At 38.2% G+C, this 21,909-nt stretch overlaps 1 protein-coding gene across 6 annotated transcripts in view; it reads right to left on the bottom strand.

The window, feature by feature from the left end:
- LOC113049206 (KN motif and ankyrin repeat domain-containing protein 1-like) overlaps window positions 1-21,909 on the bottom strand; it is a 46,624-nt gene that overhangs the window by 3,668 nt on the left and 21,047 nt on the right. For 3 of the 6 annotated variants that reach the window (XM_026211354.1, XM_026211356.1, XM_026211357.1), the window contains exons 2-8: window positions 16,534-16,662; window positions 6,189-8,831; window positions 4,511-4,648; window positions 3,193-3,289; window positions 2,703-2,885; window positions 1,541-1,628; window positions 782-1,001 (exon numbers count right to left, since the gene is read on the bottom strand). In XM_026211354.1, coding sequence (XP_026067139.1) covers window positions 782-1,001; window positions 1,541-1,628; window positions 2,703-2,885; window positions 3,193-3,289; window positions 4,511-4,648; window positions 6,189-8,831; window positions 16,534-16,570 — 3,406 coding nt within the window. In that variant the 5' untranslated portion in view covers window positions 16,571-16,662. Of the gene's footprint in view, window positions 1-781; window positions 1,002-1,540; window positions 1,629-2,702; window positions 2,886-3,192; window positions 3,290-4,510; window positions 4,649-6,188; window positions 8,832-13,219; window positions 13,341-16,533; window positions 16,663-18,491; window positions 18,790-20,872; window positions 20,984-21,909 lie in introns of those variants that run through there. The other 3 variants (XM_026211355.1, XM_026211353.1, XM_026211358.1) reach the window with 3 other exon arrangements.

Raw genomic sequence — 21,909 nt, 5'->3', positions numbered from 1 at the left:
GAATTCCTTTATGAATCAGCCAAATCTAATGAATTACTCAAAGACATTTACAGCCACATGCTGGCGGTTTTAGTTTCTTATTATTTCAATATTATTTATTATTATTACAGTTTATATTATATTAATTATATTATTATTAGTATTATTTCAATATGTATCTCAAATTATCTGTTTTTATGTTTATTTTTTTTTTCTGACTATAAGTCGCATCAGTCCAAAAATACGTCATGACGAGGCAAAAAAAACACAAGTCGCACTGGACTATAAGTCGCATTTATTTAGAACCAAAATTCAAGAAAAAATATTACCGTCTACAGCCACGAGAGGGCGCTCTATGCTGCTCAGTGTAGGCTACACGAGCACTGAGCAGCATAGAGCGCCCTCTCGTGGCTGTAGATGGTAATATTTTCTCTTGGTTCACGTCAAATAAATTGAAACTGAAAGCCCTAATTTTAGTATATTTCAAATGTATTTTGTTCCTGTGAGGCCAAAGCTGAATTCTCTTCGCCTTAGTCTTCAGTGTCACATGATCCTTCAGAAATTGTTCTAATATGCTGATTTGGTGCTCAATAATATTTCTTATTATTATCATCAATGTTGAAAATAGTTGATACACTTCATATTTAGGTGGTAAGGTGGTTTCTGGGTGTCTGCACACTGGTTCGACTCAGTCCACAGCAACATGCCACATTCACACTTGTCAGTCACCACTGTGCTAAAAAGCAGGTTGTAAATGACTTCAAGAAACTGTGTAAATGTTGAATGTGAGTCAAATACTAACCAGCATCCAGCAGCTTTTTCACAATGTGGAAGTTGGAATGGGATACACTGTAATGGAGGGCAGTGTTGCCGTTGCCATCGGCCATGTTTACGATGTGCTGCAGCAGGGCAGGGGAGATGCCTCTGAAAGCATTCAGGTAGTCCTCCACCATCTCCGGCACGGCCGTCTTCTGACTGGACACTCGGAACCACTCGTGCTGAACGGTGTTCACACATGGCCTCTGGAATGACACAAAATGATCAATATGAGCAAGATCAGTATGTATTATAGAAATGGATTGTGCTCTTGGTGTAGTAACAGATCAGAAACCTCAAAATCAAAGTAAAAAAGTTATATTATGGGATATAGGATACATTATGATCCTAATTAGTCTAAATCATATTCAGGTTTGTGAAATTCAGGACAAATACAGCTTTGACTTGACCCAAGACTTAACAGTCACCCAGTCAGCACACAGTTGGGCACGTCACAGACCCTCCGTTCAGGGGTCAGCAGAAATAAGAGTTGATCCAACATTCTTTTACACCACGTTAACCACAAAGAAGCCAATATCCTTCTTGTTTCAGGTGCAGTGAAGCAGAGCTTGAAGTAACATCTAAAACTCTGAATTGCCTTAGTCGCTTGTTTGACAAGATTGCTGACTAAGGAAAACCATCAGAGGCATTAAGAAAATAGTGGATTTCACCAACTTATTTTACTAATCTGGAATCACAGATAATATTTTTGTGCACTGTGCGTTTAGACACAGCTACAACTTACCAGATCTTTACTAGATAAAGCCTTGGGGTCATTGAGGTGGGATTTCATCATGTTGCATGCAGAAATCATCTTCTCATTCAACTCATACCTAAGAAGAAAAAAAAACACTATTAAATGCATCCCACTTTTGAGTGCTAACCAGTATTGGACAAAGAGCCCTTTAAATTAAATTCTTCTGGATCAAAAGTGGAGACAATACTTGGAAGTGGTCAGGGGATAACCATTTTTGAGAAAGATGTAAATGTTTATGTATTTTCATTATCTACATTCAAGTAGGTAATCTGTAATGTAGAGGATGTGATAAAAATATTTAACTCTGAGCCAGTTTTACGTAATGTTCTATTTTTACTGATTAGAAAAAAATCAGCTTGGTATTTGTTTTGAGATCATCTGTGGCTAGAGCTCTTTTTGTCTTGTATGTTGCATTGTGGCTTCTTGTCTTTCACAATGTGGAAAAAGACAACAGACACTGTAGTCTTGTGATCTGATTATGCAATTCAATGAACAATATCTACTGGACTACACTAGGAGTCTCTTATTTCTCTCCCCAAATCCCTACATCTCTCTCCTAGCTTTTTATTTATTTATAATTTTCTCCCTTTTACTTCTAATTTCTATAATCTGTAAGCACCTTTTATTGTTGGAAGGCTTGTAAAGTAGGGAAACGTAATAGACCAGATACATTCTTTTTTATCTTTTGTAATAAATACATTTAGAACTTTTAAATTAGTAAACGGTTGAAAATGCAATGAATGACATTTTCTTTTTTGCGTGTCCAGTGTAATCATTCAGCTATATAACACTGGATACACACTGGAATGCAAAGTATAGTTAAAGAAGCATTCTTTTCTAGCTAAAGAACATCCAGATGCTATCCAGATATGAAATAATATTATTTCCAGGTGGAGAGAGGACTTCTTTGAGATTATAAAGAGTAGTACTTTAGTACGCTTTCTCATAACTCATGTCAGGTTTGGTATGCAGGATTCTTTAATGATATGATAATACAGATCTGAGGTTTCATTTGTGTCTCCAAATGGTTTATTTTCCTTTTTTTATAAATATATTTGCAGACATAACATCCAAAATACCTTAAATTCTCCTTCTGATGCAAGAGACTCTTGAATGGTGCAACACTGAAAAGTTAAATGGCAATACTTGCCTCTGCCTTTTGTCCTGGCCTAAATCTTCAGTGTCTCGATCTTCATCCACTGCTTCATTATTCCTGAATTCTTCTTTCCTCCTCTCCCTCACATTCACCACCTTGTCTTTGTCCTCTTCATCCTCTGATCCAGAAGAGGTGCTCTCTTCTGAGCTGGAATCATCACTCGATGTTGTCTCATAGCTAGACATGGAAAAAGTGACACACGTTACATGTTACTAATAATATATACATATGTATAGTAATATTGTTGCAGCTAAGCTAAACTACTAACTAGCTATTAACTAATATAATAAAATAACTAACTCAAATATATATAAAAAAAATATATTTGATGCTATTTGGTCATATGCTATAAGATAAACATGCTATTTGCAATGGGAAACCTCAGGTTTTAATGACTGTCTGGCTATATCCCTTAAAAACCAACATCAGCTGGAAAATAATTTGTTGAAAACACTTCTTTCATGATAAAGGGGTTTTATCCTACCCTCCATTTACACCAACAAACTGCAGATTCTTTTTTGTGCCATTAGGCCCCTGATGACCGTCTTTCTTCATGATGGACTTCAGGGTGCTATGACTGCCTAGTAGAAAACAGAAATGCAGGTAATTAATTATTTGACTTATTTTAATTATTTTTTATTATTAAGTGGAACCAAAATTTCTACATTTTAAATCAATTATTATTCCAGATAGTAGTGGTAAGATATATTCAAGCCTACCTACATATTGTTAGTGCATAAATAAATATAAACCATTTTAATATACAGTAGATCTGCCAGCAATATTTTGTCTCCACCAAAAATGCTGACAAAAATCGACACACCCTATCGAAATGGAAAGAAATTCATAACGCTGAAATCGTTTATTATGACATACAGTGTTATTGCGGTTATGGGAAACGAACAAGCTGAATCTACGCTAGGCAGCAACAGCTAATCAAGACCATAAGATAGAGCTGGCTACATTTCCAAATCTGATAGACATGTACAATGTCCACCCTTGTTGTCCTTTTCAGCAGAAGAAAGAATAATCAAGCACAGCTAGTTTAAAAAAAAAAAATCAAACATGAGTTTGAAAAAATGATGTGAAGCAAAAGAAACACAACCCCAGCCTAAAGCTTTGGCAAACATGTTAAGTACAGGCTTTGCACTGCCAAATACCGAAGAGGATCGCCGCCCCTCTCCACAGAGACTGAAAAAAGAACAGTTCTGAGAACTGCCAGAACATGCCCTACAGATGGACACACTCCCTCGTACAGTCTGTATCTCTAACACTGTATGCGGTGAAGGCACTCATTATGTTTCCCTTTTATTGACAGGTGAGAGCAGATTTATGCTGGGAAGTGTGTCTTAAAGCTGTTAATCTGTTACATGCTCTCCTGGTCACACAAGGGTCTTTTCATCAAAAAAGCCATCCATCAAGGGAATTTCAACATGAATAAGCGGCTTCTTTTATGATGGTTAAATCACAGTCTTACAGCACATCAAATCAACACACTGACCGTGTGCTTGTAGATTCTTTCTCAGTTTATGGTATGAATCTGAATTCTAGTCTCTAGATATTCTTCATATCAGATGGTCTTTCATTACAAAGAGCCAAAAGTAGTAATATAAGAATGTCTGCTATAGAGAATACCTGAGCACATCTTCTTCTTTATCTAAAGCTAAATCAGTTGACGGCACACATGGAAAAACACAGCAACAAGAACTTCATATTAACACACTGACTGTCAACCACAACTGACTGGAACTGCAAAAATGTACAAATATCTCTTGCTTGTTTAGTGACAGAATTGGGCATACCATGCAATGCTGTGGACATTTGCTGGTCCATGCGGCTTTTCTGTGTTTCTGTACCATGTGCATCGTCATTAAACACTTTTTCGATCCTTGTGACTTCTGTCCTCGAACTACTCAAGTGGGAAGTGATCATCTGTGTTTCTGGATATAAGACAGAAAAGACATCCATGAGGTACAACAATGCATTTAAAAAAAGATCTAACATTTGTTAATAGCTCAGGACAATAAACTCTTAAAATGAAAATAAAATACATATTTTTTATTGTAATGGCATTTTGCTGACAAAAAGGAAGAACAAATAAAAGTGTGATTTCAGAGCCACTTTTATCTAATTGGATTTTATAATTTTGATTATGATAAGGAACAAAAATATCAGGAAACTGTTTTGCTGTTTGTATCCTGAAAATCAGAAATTCATCCTTGCAGAGGAAACTCATTATTAACATGAATGTCAAAAATAAAAAAACCTTTCAGCTCACAACTTGGCAATTAAGCTAAAAGCCTTGAAATTACACAGCAGCGGACAAAAATAACACCAAATGTTGGTATATGTCAAAGGCTACTTATATTTAGACTTGTATGATGCCACTGATAAAAGTCTTGCAGATTAACCAATAAGGTGTGGTTTTTCCAGGTGCAGCTGCAAACAAGGTATGATACTGTACATAATAATTCACTCTCAAATTATACCTCCAAGACATTATAATATAGCTGATGCCAAAACATCAGGACAACTTTGGACGACACACAATCAGAATAGTGTATAAGATAATATGTCTATTGATTATGGTATGAATCTGAAATCTAGCCTCTAGATATTCTTTATATCAGATGGTCTTTCATTGTCATGAACCAAAATATTCAATAAAAATATTTCTGCAAAGGAATGTCCAATATGGAGAATACCTGTGCACATCTCCTGCTTTATCTAGAGTCAAATCCGTTCACAGCAGACATGGAAACACTAAAGTCTTAGCAGCAATTTTGACTGACCATTGGCCATAATCCTCTGATGTGCATGTCTAAAATATTCTCTCTCTCGATCCCCTGCTGAGTAGAAGCTGCTGTTATTTATAACCTCAGAGCATTTCATAAAATCTCAGGCTAAAAGCCTGTTGATGACAGAGGAATATGATACCACTGAACTAAGAACTTCTAGATTCTTGTGACTTTTAAGCCTTCCTGGAAATAAAAACATGAAGAACTTGTGCATATTTGGATATGCTCCCCGAATCTGGTCTTATAGAGAGAAAGTCTTTACACAAAGCTTTTCTCCTGAGGACTTATGAATCAGCATCAGCAAAGAAAACAACAACTAGCCATTTAGCACAAGCTGCTACTTTCCAAAAGATATGAGATCATTGTTGGATTAGATCCAAAGACCCTATGTATTTTTCAGGGTCAGAGAAAACTTTGCCCTGTCAGATCATGTCCGGCATTATTACAGACACAAACACACTGAATACCCTTTTGTCTCACCCCTCTTCCTCACCATACCCAGCAGGAAAAGGGGTTCTTCATGTAAATATAGCAACTTGGAATACCGCAGTGCTTTATACTGAACATGCAGAGCTATTTTTTCTTCATCTGCATGTATGTTCTTTGGTTTATATGGTGACTTGACATACAGCATATGCATACAGCATATATAGCATATAGGATCCAATAAACGATAACGTACCTTTCATGGTGTGGTCCGAATTCCCCTTCGGTCTCAGAAGGTCCATATTGGAGAGTTCCTCAACACTTCCATACTTCATTACGGAATTGATGGATGATAGAGTAGTAACCAGCTCACTATTGATGGAGCTAAACTGGGATTGTTGAGGTGGGTCGAATGCATCTGCCAGCTCACTGTAGTTCTGAGCAAGCAACATCTGCTGTTCCTGCAAGAGCTTCTGCACTCTCTCTATGTAGTGATCGAGTCCAACACCTGCCCCAGCCTGCGAGTGGATAGGTCCTGCTGATGACATTGATCCCAAAGGAACACTCTCAAGTTGGATCGAGCTAGGAGACTGAGAAGGGCCACATGCAATGTTCCTCGTCTTGTGACCGACTAAAAAGTTTTCATTTATGTTCGTGAGGCCAACTCCAGTCTCTTTGGTTTTGTAAGATGGCGACTTGTCATGCATACCTTCCTCAGAAGCTGTTGTACCTACTGAAACTGAGCGTGTTTTTAATGTGGCCGGCACATCTTTTACAAGACCATCACCAATAGCAATTGTACGAGTCTCCACTGGTATGGTACTAACTTGTTTGTCTTTTGAGTATGGTTGTGTAGTAGTGCTGGAATCCGTAAGAACTACCTTGTCTGTATTGGTTAACTTGCCTATTGTCTCAATTTCTGTATTTGTGTACTGTGAGGCACACATGGGTAAGACCATGACTCCAAAGTCAGTTTTGTGAACTTCATCTGTTGCTGTGCTCTGGGTTGCCATCTCCATGATAGGCCTGACTATTACATCGACTGAACAATCTCCACATCCAATGGACCTGAACTCCTTGACTTGTTCAGCCTCGGTTTTGCATAGTCCTAAACCTTCGGCCGTTAATTCAGTGTTGATCCCCATTTCACATACACTTAATTCCACTCCCACACTCTTGTTGCACATCACAACCTGCTTGCCAACACATTGTTCCTTAACTTCAGCACGTTCTCGTACAATCCACCGCTCCATTGGCAACTCTGGACCTATTGAAACATGAGTTGCCTCTGGTTTGCAAATAATACCTACTGAATTCATTTGTTGGACATTATTTGTGCTTGCATTGCTAAACTCAACATGGTTGCCCACACCTTGGCTCTGTGTGGACACCCTGGCCTCCACTGAAGTGCTATACATCTCTGGCCTTGCCATCATTCCCTTGTCTGCCTTTTTTCTTGATCCAGCCTCTTGAAGCTGAAGCTTTAACTTTCCCATTTCCATTTGGTGGGTGGTCTCCTTAAGTTGAACCTCCAATCTGTAGATCTTCTCTTTCAGGGCTTCGATGGTCTGGTGCTGCATCTCGATTTCAGCTTCTACTTCACTACTCATACCTAGCATGGCTTCAGTCACACCAACTCCTGTGCTCCTCAACTCCTGCTCTGTTCCCACAGCCACATCTTTGTTTTGCCCAGGTGACCTCCGATATACAACCACATTGTTCATGTTCTCATCAGCTCCGACACCAATGGACTTGCTCTCACACCTCCACCGCTGGACGTTTTGGTTTGTTTTTTCCTCTGTTTGGTTTAAGCTACGCCTCCTTTCCTCGCCATTATCCTGCAGGTTTCTCTCCAAAGCCTCCACTTCAGCTGTCAGTTGCCTGAACTCTTGTAGCCTTTGAGTGCTCTGCTCAGTGTTCTCGATCTCCTCAATGTGGAGTTCAGAGCCTGTCCTGAGCTGGGACAGGGGCTCATACTGGTCAGCACTGCCAACACTATAGGAGCGTTTCCTGAAACCTCCACCTTGACTCTGCCCCGCTACCTTGGAGTTCTTCATCTGTGATACTAGTTGCCTTTTCTCTTCTTGCAAGACTGAGATCTTGACCTGAAGGATTGGGATGGTCTTTACCTGCTCCTCCAGTTCTTTTAGTCTCTTTAGAGCCACTACCATCTGTTCTCGAATGTGCTGGAGGTGCAGTGGGCTAACATTGGTCACTGGTGTGGTCATGCCTGAGCTGAGGGGACTGTGGCGGATAGAACTGCCCATAGAGTATGTGAAGTAGGGGTTGTACTCGCCATTGCCTAGATGTCCATTATGTTGAAAAGTATGTGAGCTGGGCGAAATCTGGCTTGGCCCATAGGAGCCACTGTAAGAGGACAGGGAACTGGAAGAGCCCATTCCTCCAAAACTGGCCAGTCGCCGACGAGGCGGCTCATTGACTGGTGGCTGCATCAGGAGCCGCTCCTGTTCCAGTCGCCTTCGGGTCTCCATCAGGGTTTTCTCCACCTGGGGGTTATGGCGAAGAAGGTGGGGAGAAGGAGGAGGCAGCAGCTGCTTGGTCTCGGGGACGTTCACAAAGGCTTGGGGAGCTTCATGGACTCGAGCATTATGGCCAGGGGGGGCTACCTGGTTCTGAGGTGTAAAGCAGACTGGCAACTGTTTGCTCTCATCGCTGTTAGAAGAGGATAAGGAGTCTGTTGAAGTCCACTCAGTGTGGCCACTACAACCACTCTGAGGAGGGGGTGCAGACCTGACCACTTTTGGCTTCCTTTGGATGTTCAGCTTCTTGATGGTGTTGCCCCTCTCGATGTCATCCACATACTTAAGGAAGTCCAGGTCTAGCTGATAACCATACGGGGTTTCCAAACTGTAAGGGTCCTTCTCATCATCATCTTTCTCTAAAAAATAAATAAAATACAAATATTGAAATGAGTTGAATAAGTTATCACTGAACAGTTATTGAATTATTTCTTTAAATTATGCAAAATAATGTCAGAAAAGAAAATATGTAATCTGCGCTTAAAATTTATTACACTTTTTTTTTGTCAACTTTGTTCCTCAAATATGATGGTTTCCTTGCAGTATCAAACAAATATTATACACCAATACACGGCATTGAACCAAAAGCACTACAACAACAACAAATTCATTCATCAAGGCAATCTCCGAAAGGACTAAAACAGCCAGCTAGTAAAAACATAAAAATCAATTTTGACAGAATGTTACTCCAGTCCGACTGCCTGGTACATTAAAACATATACACTATGCAACGCTTGTCAAAAGGTGTCACTCTTATGGTTGCAAGCCTAAAGGTGTGATAACGGTTATACCCAGTAATCATAACAGTGTGAGTGTCATTCCAACACCACTTCACACTTATACAATACATTGCTAAGACTTTTTTACTACGAGTTAAACCATTAACTAACAAATTTCCTAGCTATCCATTTCCAACACCAGATTGTAAAGATGTTTTCTACTCAATTTCATGGCAAAACAAACTCCATGTGTTTGCTAAGCATTTGCACGGGGAGGGTAACTGGGGGTGGGGTTAAGGGAAAACAAGGAGAGCAAATATTTCTTTCCAGCCAAAGATCTATTCGGATCAGTGCAACTGGCAATATCTTAAACTTTTCACCCACTCACTACCTTAGCAGACAAGAAATGTATTGACAGAGGCAAAAACGTTAATGGTTTCTTTTCAGCTAGAAGCCAAGGAATATCCATCAACGGAGCTTATATCACAGTCCAAATTCCACACCAGACAGAGAATTCCTCCCTTCAGTTAGACAGATTAACTCTCTGGAAGCCAACACACTTTTAGATGATTTAGGGAGCAGACACAGTGAGTTGCAAACAAATAACAAACCACTGAATGCATTTCTTGGTACATTTTAATTAAATGTGTAAAATGCAAAAAAAGTTTACTTGGACATGTAACATTGCCTCCCGTGTCCCTAATATAGACTTAACAGAAACTGGTTTTGAGAAGGTTAAGGCAACCTTATCCCTCATTGTTCAAGCGTCACTTACCCAAAGTCAAACAGCAGTCCTCATACAGCGGCGCCCCTTCCCTTTCAAACCGTAATAGAGTTTTAGAACTCGAACAAGCCTCCAGGCTGCCTCCCCTCACTCACTGAGCACTTTCTCAACCTTCACTCCATAAGGGGAAAAAAATTCCACTATTGGTGTAAACATAGCCTCGCTCAGCGCAGCCTGTGATAGGCTAAATGCCTCCACCAATCATGCAGCACTTACACAGTTTCTTCTGTTTTGCCTCTCTCAAAGTGCTCTTTAAACACTTCGTAACCCCTTCAAACAGTGGTCCCTTTTAAGCACTCTTTCCAGGCATGGCTTTATTATATTAAGGAGCCTATACTCACATAATACAGGGTTCATTTAAGCACTGCTGCTTCTAAATGTTCAGGACTACAGATAAAAAAAAACCTAATATATTGTGACATGAACATGGCTTTTTAAATTAAAATAAAAAGTGTAAAACATTTTCTAAACAACTAAACTAAAAAGCTTATTTTTTTAACCATTTAACACCACGGACAAAACCCCTTTTACTGTATTTGTACTGCAACAATTGCTAGTTTGTTCAACACACCAGCTAGCTTTGCTGACTATAGCGAGAGCACAACAGCAATGTCATGGAGAGCGAGACAGGCTTGTCTGGTACGAGGAACAGACACTTGGGCAGCTGAATGCTGACCTTACTGGTGGAGGGGGGTTGGGGGGGGGGGTGTAAACCTGCAACACTAAAGGGGCAAGTGAGAAGCGAGGGAAACAAATGGAAGCAGTGTGAGAAGCAGCTCCAAGAATAATCCACCCGCACTCTCTTTTAGCAGTCTGGAATTACACTACCCACCAGACACAAAAACAGCCTTGAGGATGTTTCGAACAAAATAGTTTATGCTACGGGCAACATAGTGAAGCAAACTTACTTTGTGTTGGGAAGCACTTTGAATGGAATGAGTTAGGCTGGTTTAAAGTTCAGCAACCAGCTGGCAGCAAGTTAAAGATTCAAAAATGTGACAGTACTTACAGAATATATCCCCAAGACAAATATTCACACTCCACCTGTGTAAATTTAAAATGGATGGTATATTCCGTTCCTATTTTGAGAGTAGGTTTTCTAGGTTGCTTTAGACTGCAAGTTATAGTCCTTGACCAAAGGGGGAAAAAATGAACAATTTTAAGCAAAAATGTGATTGGCTAAAAATAAAATGTAAGGATATGGCTGTGGCCAGTAAGAGAGCAGAAAAAGGAAGTGCCCTGACAGGTGGACAAACAAACATGACACACGATCATTTGGCATGTCTGTTGTCACTAAGTTATTTGTGGACAAAATGAACCGAAAGAGACACCATGTAAATTGTGTTTGTTAAAGATATATAATAGTGCCATATCTACAGGAAGCTTTATTGTTCAAACAATAATGACAAATATGATGTCAATATAAAAAGTTAAGTGTTAAGTACCTTTGGCCCACATTAGGAGTGATTTAAATGACTACAATCTGTCTAGACCGTTTAAAAGAGATCAAAAATTGTGTCTGATTTGGTAGAGGGGAAATGGTTCGAAAAATCCCATGGGAACATTTCTAAAATATGGAACAAGGAGTTTCTTTCTTTCTTCTTTCCTTTTTTTTTAAATAATATTTTCACTTGCATTTGCCAACAGACAGGATGGTGCGATTTATCTCAGCTAAAGTCTCACCCGACATCCATGTTTGACCAAATGTAACATTAGGGTCATGTAAACAGCTGAAAATAGACGTCCACAGACAGCCCTGCTCTTTTTCCTGCTTGATCTGTGCACTGCTTTTTCTAAAAGAGGTGGACAGAAAGGCATTAGTACAAGTGTGTCTCACAATCTTTGAGTTTAAAAGGTCATGGCTTATCTACTGTGTCTAACAAAAACTGTCTGACTAAATGTCTAAAGACAGGTCAGCAAGTATAGCTGCTAAATATTTGTGCGATCAGCATTACGTTGGCACCAGACAGCATGATGCCTTGCGAAAGTAGTAACATTTTAACTAAACTGTTATCTAAATCTTTAGTTCGAATTAGTTTTTTGGCCTCTTTTAGGCTCTGCTGCGGTCTGTTCCAATACAACACTCATGAGAGCATTCATTACCAATTACAAACCCCGAGGACAATGTTTTCAGTTCTCATGTAACACAATGAAATCTCAGCGGATCTCTCACTGAGTCCAGGAACACCTTGGGCACGGATCTGCTGAATGTTAACAATGATAATAAACGTCTGTTTGAATGTCTGGCCTTTGATGCCCAAATCCATGATGTGGAAGGAAAAGCAAACTTCATAAATCGGCTTGTTTTGCTAACCACAAAACCTATATGGAAATTCAAGAGATTAGCATGTCACAAATGACCTTCATACACCCAAGTTCTCTTTCACAACAGGAAAATACAGGTGGTTCACATAAGCATGAAAAGTTTGCTATCCAGTGTAAGCGAGTTATCCAATAATTTGCTTTTGAAGATTCACACTCAAAGAATATGCTAGCCATTTACCAGACAGAATCCATTTAATGACAGCTGAACTCTGAACATTCCATTGCCTACAATATGTTTGCAGGAACATTTGCATTTATTTTTGCTTTTACCAGAAAAGAATAAAAATGTACCTAAAAACGTATACATGAGAAATTTAGATCACTATCAAGTAAATAAAGACAAGATAAAGATTTGGCTAAGACTGTATATTGCTGAATATATACAAAGAGGACATGAGCAGTTACAATTCAGTATGCAAATACTATGATAGAAGAAGCCTGTAAGCCCCAGCTGGAGCTTGTGAACATGGATATTTTGGTCATATTTGAAACATGCACCTGGAACATGTCGATGTCTTTCAAAAGGCATTTCAGACATGCACTCTGCAAAACCTAAAACCCACATCAGTGGCCTCCTGATTTGTTTTTTTGTTTTTTCAAACAGTCTAAAACATTAACAATGCAAGTTACAACATTACCTACTGTACTGGTGCTATAGAATAAGACAAGGGGTGTGATATAGCCTGGTGGATAACATGTTTACATAAAAAAATAAACAAATCTGTTGTGCAAGACCACTTAAATGGAAAGTCTTTCAAATAACAAACTAACTAGCTTAAAACAGCAGCAAAAACACAGTTGACATACATTTAGTAATTCTGTATCTACAACACATCATCTGTTCTATTTAGTGGCTATTCATTCAGTCTGCCTTTAAAAATGCCTAGAGCACGGAATATAATATATTTTTGTGACTTACTGGGCAGGAGTTTGACAAGTAGTACTGTAGCAGGGCTAGCACTACTGGTCCGAGCATATTGGTCTTCTCTCAAACACACACACGCACACACACACACACAGAAGAGAAAACAGAGGCCCTTTTTCTCACTCTGGCCTGGTATTTCCTGACCCGGCCCATGGAAACCACGTCAGGCTCCCAGTTTAATTATCCCAGAAATCCACGTCATTTTCAAGACCACACTAACAAACACACACAGAGCCATTAATCAAGCCCAACAACAATGCTGGAACCGATACAGAAGCTTCTCTAAGAATAATCCTGCCATGAAAGAACAGGGCAAAACCCAGACAGTGAACAGATTCAGTATTAAGCATTCATATTAATTAAACCTGGAGTACATCCCAGACTAAAGCTAATTCAGCCAATATTAGCAGTAACTGAACCAAGAATATCAGAAGGAATGGCGGTAAATTACATGCAGAGTATGTTGTTGTTGTAGAAAATAAATGTCACATTAATTACAATTAAATGTTCCACTCATCACTCATTTCATAACAGACTGCTAAGTTTTCAGACATGCTCTGATAAGAACTTAAATCTTCCATGAAATAGCTTGAGGAGTGCCACTTTCTTTTCTGTGTTAGTGTAACGTTTGTAATTCCAGTATCTTTTAGTATACATTTACATTTAGTAGATGTTTTTTTTATCCAAAGCAACTTAAAAATGAAGAAAATGGAAGCAATCAAAGTACACATTATAGGTCGACCGATAGTGGATTTTGCCGATACCAATAGCTAGGTTGGACCACACTGGCCGATACGGATTAATTAAATGATAGTTTTTAAAATGGATACTGGTCAAAAACTAAAATAGTGCTTTGTTAGAAAAAAACAAAGCACTATTTTAAATCCAGAAATCCAGGAAATGCCTATTGCTCCAGCTGAATAAACAGCAGATTTAACTGCTTTCATTGATACAGCGTGACTAATAAACACACGACTATGGCAATATATGGTTTATCGGAGTTCTTTTTATAATTCTTTTATCATAATAAAGTACATCTATAATGAAATGCTAATCAACATAGCCATTATCACTGCTTGGAATACAATGGAATATTGTGTGCCTAATTATTCTGTGTAAGAAGCCACATCATCCCACAGAAGAATTTATTTCAAACACTCGACTGACGTTATGAAGTGAGTTTGGAGTAAAAACTTTATTAAATGTGGTATTTTCACGTGCTCTCAGATGGAGCAGCATTTACTGCACAGAGCCATAGTTCACTGAGAAGATACGCAAACAGCTATCGTTATCGCACACGATTTTGTCAATTTCAAAATCCTACGGTTATATTGTCTGTGATTATTAATGCAGTTTTGCATAGCTTGTCAGAGAATTGCGGCTCTGTATAGTTAATGTTGCTCCACCTGAAAACAGGTGATGGAGATTTACTGATAATCACAGAACCAGAACCACAACAAAATGTACATGACAATCGTGATTATTCGCGTTTGATTCATCGTGCAGCCCTACTTTGTGCTGTACCTAATATTGGATAAATCCACTCAAAATAGTTTGAACTCAAAATATATTAGCAGCCATACATCTGCTTTGAAAGTTTGTGCACTGTACATAAGAATGAAAACTTGACTTTGCTGACAGCCAATACACAAAGAAACTAAAAAGATGTTTAAATGTTAATCAGATACCAGATCGCTTGAATAGAGACAACCATTGTAACTCAACAGCAATCAAGTAACCGTAACACTAGTATCCAACAATTTAGCACGTCCATTAGCCCTTCAAATTTGACATGCTAATCAACTCTAGACTTCATATTGGCACAGCCTTGTTTAACACCAAGTGCTCTGGCCTTAGTTTGCTGTGGAGCCGCCACATGGAAAGGGTCCAAGACAACACAAAATCTCCTTTAGGCTGTTACTGACCTGAATTTCATTGTGTAAACACCAAAGGTGAAGGTTCAGTGACACAGACAACCAAAACACCTAAAGATTATACAATATCTTAAAGAAAGAATCTTTCTACTGACTCTGTTGGTTACATTAAGATGATTTCCCTAATCTACAACAAAGGCATGCCTGCTTGACATTTATCATCAAAATGACCTTCTGTCAACTCAAGCTGGCCAAAACAACACATAATTCAATTAATTTCCATTGAATTGCTCAATATAAAGTGACTGACTTAAGAGGTCTTCTTATTGCTCATGTTGTTGCTCTTTCACTTTATTGCCAGGAGGAATGCACAGTGGAATGCTGATGTTGTGGTTTAGTGTTCAGAGCATGGCAAGTCTGACAAGCAATATTTCACAGCACGCTGTGAAAGTCACGCTTCTAGACACGCAGGACTGTGCTGGTCCTAAACAGAAGCATGGGCTTGTACCCTAAAACAGCACTTAACAATTGGAAAAGTCTTTAAACATACAGTACATTCTATATGAAATTAATGTGAAAGTTTAATACACATACAAAAACAATGACAGAAAATATAACATACTACCAGTGTTGGGGGTAACTAGTTACATGTTACAGAATTACAGTATTTAATTACAAAAATGTAACTGTAATCTCTTACAGTACGGAGAAGAAAAAAAAAAGTGTAATTAAATTACAGGTACTTATGAAAATGTTCACAAAAACGAGTACTTCTGAATACTGAGTTCTACTGTAAGGTTAACCCAGCCTGCTTGAAATGTTTTAAAATGATTATTATTTGAAAACATTCGTTAGAAATTTTGAAAAGTGATCAAAAAGTAATCAAAGGTAATTAGTCCCATTAATAACGTATTTGAAATAGTTACACTACTTATTACATTTCAAATAGGGTAACTTGTAATCTTATAACCAATTACATTTCCAAAGTACCTTCCCCAACACAGCATACTACAGATTTAACATCTCAAAACACACAACTGTCTGTTGTTCATGCTGTACATCCATGTCCAATTTATCTGTTCAAATGCTCACCTGGGTCTTCACTTGGCAAAGTTAAAACTGAAGTGTGTACATTTTTTATCATTAAAATACTCTCTCTATTTCCACCTTAGTTTTTTTGAGCACCGCAAGCAGCCCAATGAAGAACAACGCCCAACATTGGCTCAATCAATGCCTTGGGTTTGGGGTGGAACCTTTTAGAAGACGGGGAAGTGTTTGGGAAACCTGTTTAACAGTCGTTATTATTTTAGTGATTTTAGTGGTGCCAAAATGACATACTTCAGCTTTAACTGAGAATAATTGTATGCATAAACACTGATGATTCATTAGAGAACAGATTAGACAATTGCACTAATTTAAAGGGAGGGGTGTTACCTGAAGCACTGCTGTTAACGTGCATGGTTTGGGCCATTGCTGTAGACGCTCGCTCGAAATCCCACAGAGAGTCTGAATGCACTCATGCAAATGTCATGCATCAAATCAGCTTGCCATGCAACCTGCAAACTGGAAAAAACAACAAAACAAAATGTCAGACAATGCCACATGCGTGATTCACAAAAACACACACACATCATGAAAAAAAAAAAAAAAAAAGTGAAGTTTGTGAAACAAATCATGGGCTCTGATGTGAAAATAGGTTAGGCCTAAGCTAGTGACGCACCTTAGTGTTGCAATTTTGAACTTGTGTGCATGACCTTGTGTGAAGTTCAACCAAAACATGAACTTTTTATTAAAGGTCATTTAATATTTAACAACAAATAAAACCTTAACCTTCAAATAGTGGGGATTTAGGAATAATCTTGTGACAAATCTGAGATGTTATAGTTTCCCAAAGACATTCCTTACTCTATAAATTTCAGGATGTTTCTCACACAAAGCTACAGTAACTTCAAAACACTTGGTATATGAGCACTGAAACTTATATGATGTTTCTGATAATGCTTCTTATTTTGAGCTTGACAGTGTAAGTCCTCATTCACTTTAATTAATTGATAAAAAAAAAGTGGACAGGATGTCTTTCAAAAATGTACATGTTGAAGATAGAAAGTCGGTCATACAGGTGTGGAACAACATGAGGGTAAGTGATGCATGACAGAATTTGATAACTTTTGGATTAACTTAATTTTATATATTTTTCCATTTGAGGTGCCATGTATTGAAAGGCCCAGACAAAGCCAGCCTTACATAGCTGAGCAAAGTTGCACACTCCTTATAAGAGCTCTAAAATTAAACTGCACCCATTCTAATTTAGCACAAGAACTGGAAGGAATGAACAAACCTCAAAAGAAACAAGGCAAAAATACTGATGTGGGGCAACCAGCACACCTTCTGTAACCATATCAAACTTCATAATGATTCTTTTGCCAAACTTGCATTTTCACAAGTTAAATGTTTGCATCAGTAATATCAAGAACCAAGGATTAATATTGTTAAATTCAGCATTATCTAAACCCAACAACCATTTAGATATTAAAGACAGCAGATTGAGACTGTGCAAGCAGAGCAGCAGACATGCATGTGTGCAGCAGATACAGTGGTGGGTCTCATAAACCCCTAGTGGAAGAACGGCAGGAAGAAGGATCAGTGGGAGGTCTGCCATATTCTCTAAAGAACACAGACTTGGGAAACTAGTAAAAACAATGATTGGACCTGTGTTGAGTATTATGAAACACAGGACATGCTATGGAATTTCCTCCAACTTGCACAAAAAAACAAAAATAATAATAGATTTTTTTTATTTTTTTTTATTTTATTTTGGCAGACACATACAGCTATTGCAGCATGGCCAAAGTTCACATTCAAACGGATGTTACCACTCAGAAATGTTGTGCAATGTCTTTTTCAGCCGAAACCAAGGCAAAATGTAGCTGATGTTTGTGAAGTTTCAATATTTGTTTGAATAGAAGACAAACTTTCCCTTTTCACCATTAACAAGCAAAAGTGCTCATCAATAAATCACTTCAGTCTGCAAACTGAGACATGTTCAACACTTCATACATAGTTGTCTAGTTTTAACAATAATCACTCAGTCTCTAGACACAAACATTTACCAAGCTAATTTAACGAAAATATGCACATGTGGGTGAAAGTCAACCCTGAGCTTGTCAAAACATGCCAAAAAGCTGCTATTTAAAATGAATGTGTGGCATGAATTATAAGATATTTTAAACCCAGAATGCTTGACCACTTAAAAATATCCCACAGATTAGCTTGCATCACAAACACTACAGACAAAAACTGACATGGGTCGGTTCAGTTTCAGACAGAAATGTATATCTATCGCACACAAACATTAGATGCACATGTGAAATTATGCTTAAAGGTGCACCTACCTTGCTCAGTCATTCTTAAACTTCTTCAACATGTAGTCACAGAGAAAAGTGTTGCTACGGCCTTGCAGTAACCTATAAGCCAGAACATCTATGCACTGTGGAGTGTATATTACAGCTAAGATTAGCTAACTTGCTCCGATTTCAGAGATCCTATAAGAGGAAAGGATGCATCCGTCCGTTGGTCACCAGACCATTAATAGGAGACCCTCTGCGAAAAAGGTAGATGTGGTATAATCAAATACACTTATAACGTTAAGTCCTCTATTGGCACAAAGGCATCAACAAGGTTCCTTGTTATTAGCAAACAGGGTCAGCCCACCACAGATAGACAAGTAACTGCAGGTAGATCATTCTGATAGTATGAAGAATCCGAAAGGCGTGTTTTATCTTTTTTACTCATTCATTGTCACTCCCTATTCTCAACATCCTGTTAGCAAAGTCTGTACTTGAATACTACAATATAAGCGACTTTTCATAAAGAAAAAATTAAGAGACACTTCATCAAATACTATGTTTATTTTTCATTTGTCAGTGGGATCTAGGTGAATGACAAAGAACACACCGATTCGTGAAGACTCCAGAAAACAAATCACTGATAAATAAAGACAGCTGTAATCAAAGAGGACACACTATGCCTTCCTAAAAGGTATATACAGTACAGAGCATAAAAATTAATGCTGATGAGAAATAAAAGCAGTTTTATACCTTTTGTAAATCTGCACTGCTGCACTTTTAAATTATTCAGTTCTGGCTAGTGGCTACTAGGAAAGAGGCTATAGAAAGTCTTGTTGCAATCTATATTTTATATTAGACAGTTTCATAAACCGAGGGAATGTGACAGAATTTTTTTTTGGGAGAAACGTGGCATGCTAGTGGGAGGTATTGCACACATCCAGAGGTGAGGGCAGGGTAGCATGACGAAGCAGTCACCTGACACAACACCACAGCCAGAGGCAGAATTTAAACATGGACTGCAGGTCCATACAAAGCTCTGCATTCAAACACACACACACACACACACACACACACACACACACACACACACACACTCCACTGCTGGAGACAGATCTAAAATGGGAGTGGTAAGTTGTACTGCTTTAGAAAAATGTACAAACACCTTGTCACTTGTCATTAATTTAACTGCACTCCTAGCACACCTTCCACAGAATTCATTGTAAATAGTTAATTTGCAGATTTTTTTTTTTTTTTTTTTTTATAATTACTTATGTAGTTTCTGTACACGTATGACATGAAAAAAAAATGCAATGTGAAGAGTAATTCCAAGTTTACATAAATGCAGAACTTGCAGATGATTCACAATACACATCCATTCAAAAGTTTCAAAGACTTTGGAAGGCTACAGTCACTGTATGACTTTTTTTCTTTTTATCCCATGGAACACAAGTGATAGAGGGTGAGTAAATGGCAGATTGTTAGTTTCCTTTAACACCATCAAAGAAGCTTTTCAAACTAACCACCTTCTAAATCAGAGACCACCTATATAGCCTCATGCTGCTCTCACAAAATTCAAATAATGGGTCAAAGTAACATGATCTTTATGTGGTCAGGGGAGGAGGTGCATCTGAGAGGCCACAGGGCCATTTTGGATATTGCTGTTGTAGTTTGAGGTGGAGCTGCAGGTGTGTCCACTGACCATTTTCAACTAGGGTCTCCTGACATTCACAAGGTCACATAACCCGAAGCTAAGAAAACGGAGAGAGAGCAGGAGTCTATGCTCAAGTGAAATGATTGGATGACCAAATCATTCTACTTCCCTCTGAAACTTGCAAATTATATCCCAGAAAACACTCAAATGCAACAAACTCCCTTTTGATCTTCCACACTTGTGTTTAAGAGAGTGAAAAACAGCCTAATGCTCTCATAAACAATTTATTCACCAGCCACAGTCATTATGAAGACAAGAGTTGGAGGAAAAGGAGGATTTGTCAGCGACAACTTGACCATGACAGTAGCCAGCTGAATTTAATTACAGCACTGAGCTTTTAAATAAGCCAGAACTAAATAACTTCAGAAAAGCAAGGGGCTGAACACACCTGTGCATTTGTGTTAGCTTCTGGCAGGGGGCCAAATGTCTGACCCGGGCTCAAATGCCCCCAACCATTACTTACGACAACTATGCTGATCTCCTTTCTTCCAAATCCAGCTTCAAAGCTTATAATTATCTTGACAGGCACAGGGGGTGTTTGAAACCGCAGACCATTTTTATTCGGTCTTTGGGTTTTCAGCCTAAGGAATATGAATCTCAAAGAAACTATCTTTATATGCAAAGGCAGATAAACAATGCAGCATATTTAGAGTGCTGCACTTGTGTATTAAATAAACAACTGACAAATAATCACAATCAAACACATTGTCATTACCCGGTTCATCTGAATCAAATGTATCCAGGATATTCCAAGAGCCCGACATCAACTCGCTGTGAAAGTCACCCTTCAAACGGTGCGTGCAAACTCCTGCAAACGACTTTTTCAAATGAAGACTGGACTGAAAGGTCCTAAACCTGATCTAGGTCGGCTAAATATAAAGACTCATTTGAACCCCGAAGAGAAAGTGACTTAATCACAACCACAGACCCGTTGGGCCGTAGAGCCTATTTTTGTCATTATCACCCTCTTGTCTGGTCTGGTTGCCTTAAACGGCGTCCTGTGATACGATTCTAGATTCACTAGTAAGTGCAGGCAAAGTGTTTGATTATCAGTAACAAGGACAGCTCTGAGCTACTACAGCCTCCTCCTGTTCACATGCTCTCTGGAACATAAATATATGCAATATATTTGGAATCCAGAAAATATACAAATGCATTTTGGTATTTTTTGGGAAACAACTTTATATATCTCAAAACAAAACAACAAACAGTATAAAATGGAAACTATTTAGAACAAATTAGTCTCGACTCCAATGCAACACCATATGAAGAGTCCATCTGTGCCTTTCCAAACCTTCTTATCTAGTGTTGTCAAAGGTTAAAGAGTTTTTTAAGATGGTAGAAAATAGATTGTTGTGGAATGTCTTAAAAAAGAAAGACTAAAGATAAAATATAGCCTACTGTTCAAATGTTTGGGGTTAGTAAAACTTTTTAAAGTCTCTAATGCTCACCATGGCTGCATTTGTTGGATTAAAAACATATTTTGAAATAATACTACAATTTTATAAACATTTACGCCTATTATTATTATTATCAATGTTGAAAACAGTTGTGCTGCTTAATATTTTTTGTGGAAACCATGATACATTTGTTCAAGATTATTAATGAACGGAACGCTCAAATAAACAGCAACATTATAAATGTCTGTACGGTGACATTTTTTTCAATTGATAGCAACCTTGGTAAAGAAAAGTATAAACTTATTTAAAACAATAAAAGTAAATAAATAAATGTATATCTTATGGACCAAAA

The sequence above is a fragment of the Carassius auratus genome, chromosome 30 (genome assembly GCF_003368295.1).
Source record: "Carassius auratus strain Wakin chromosome 30, ASM336829v1, whole genome shotgun sequence".
In the NCBI taxonomy this organism is placed as follows: Eukaryota; Metazoa; Chordata; class Actinopteri; order Cypriniformes; family Cyprinidae; genus Carassius; species Carassius auratus.
This window is presented reverse-complemented; position numbering and strand designations above follow the sequence as displayed.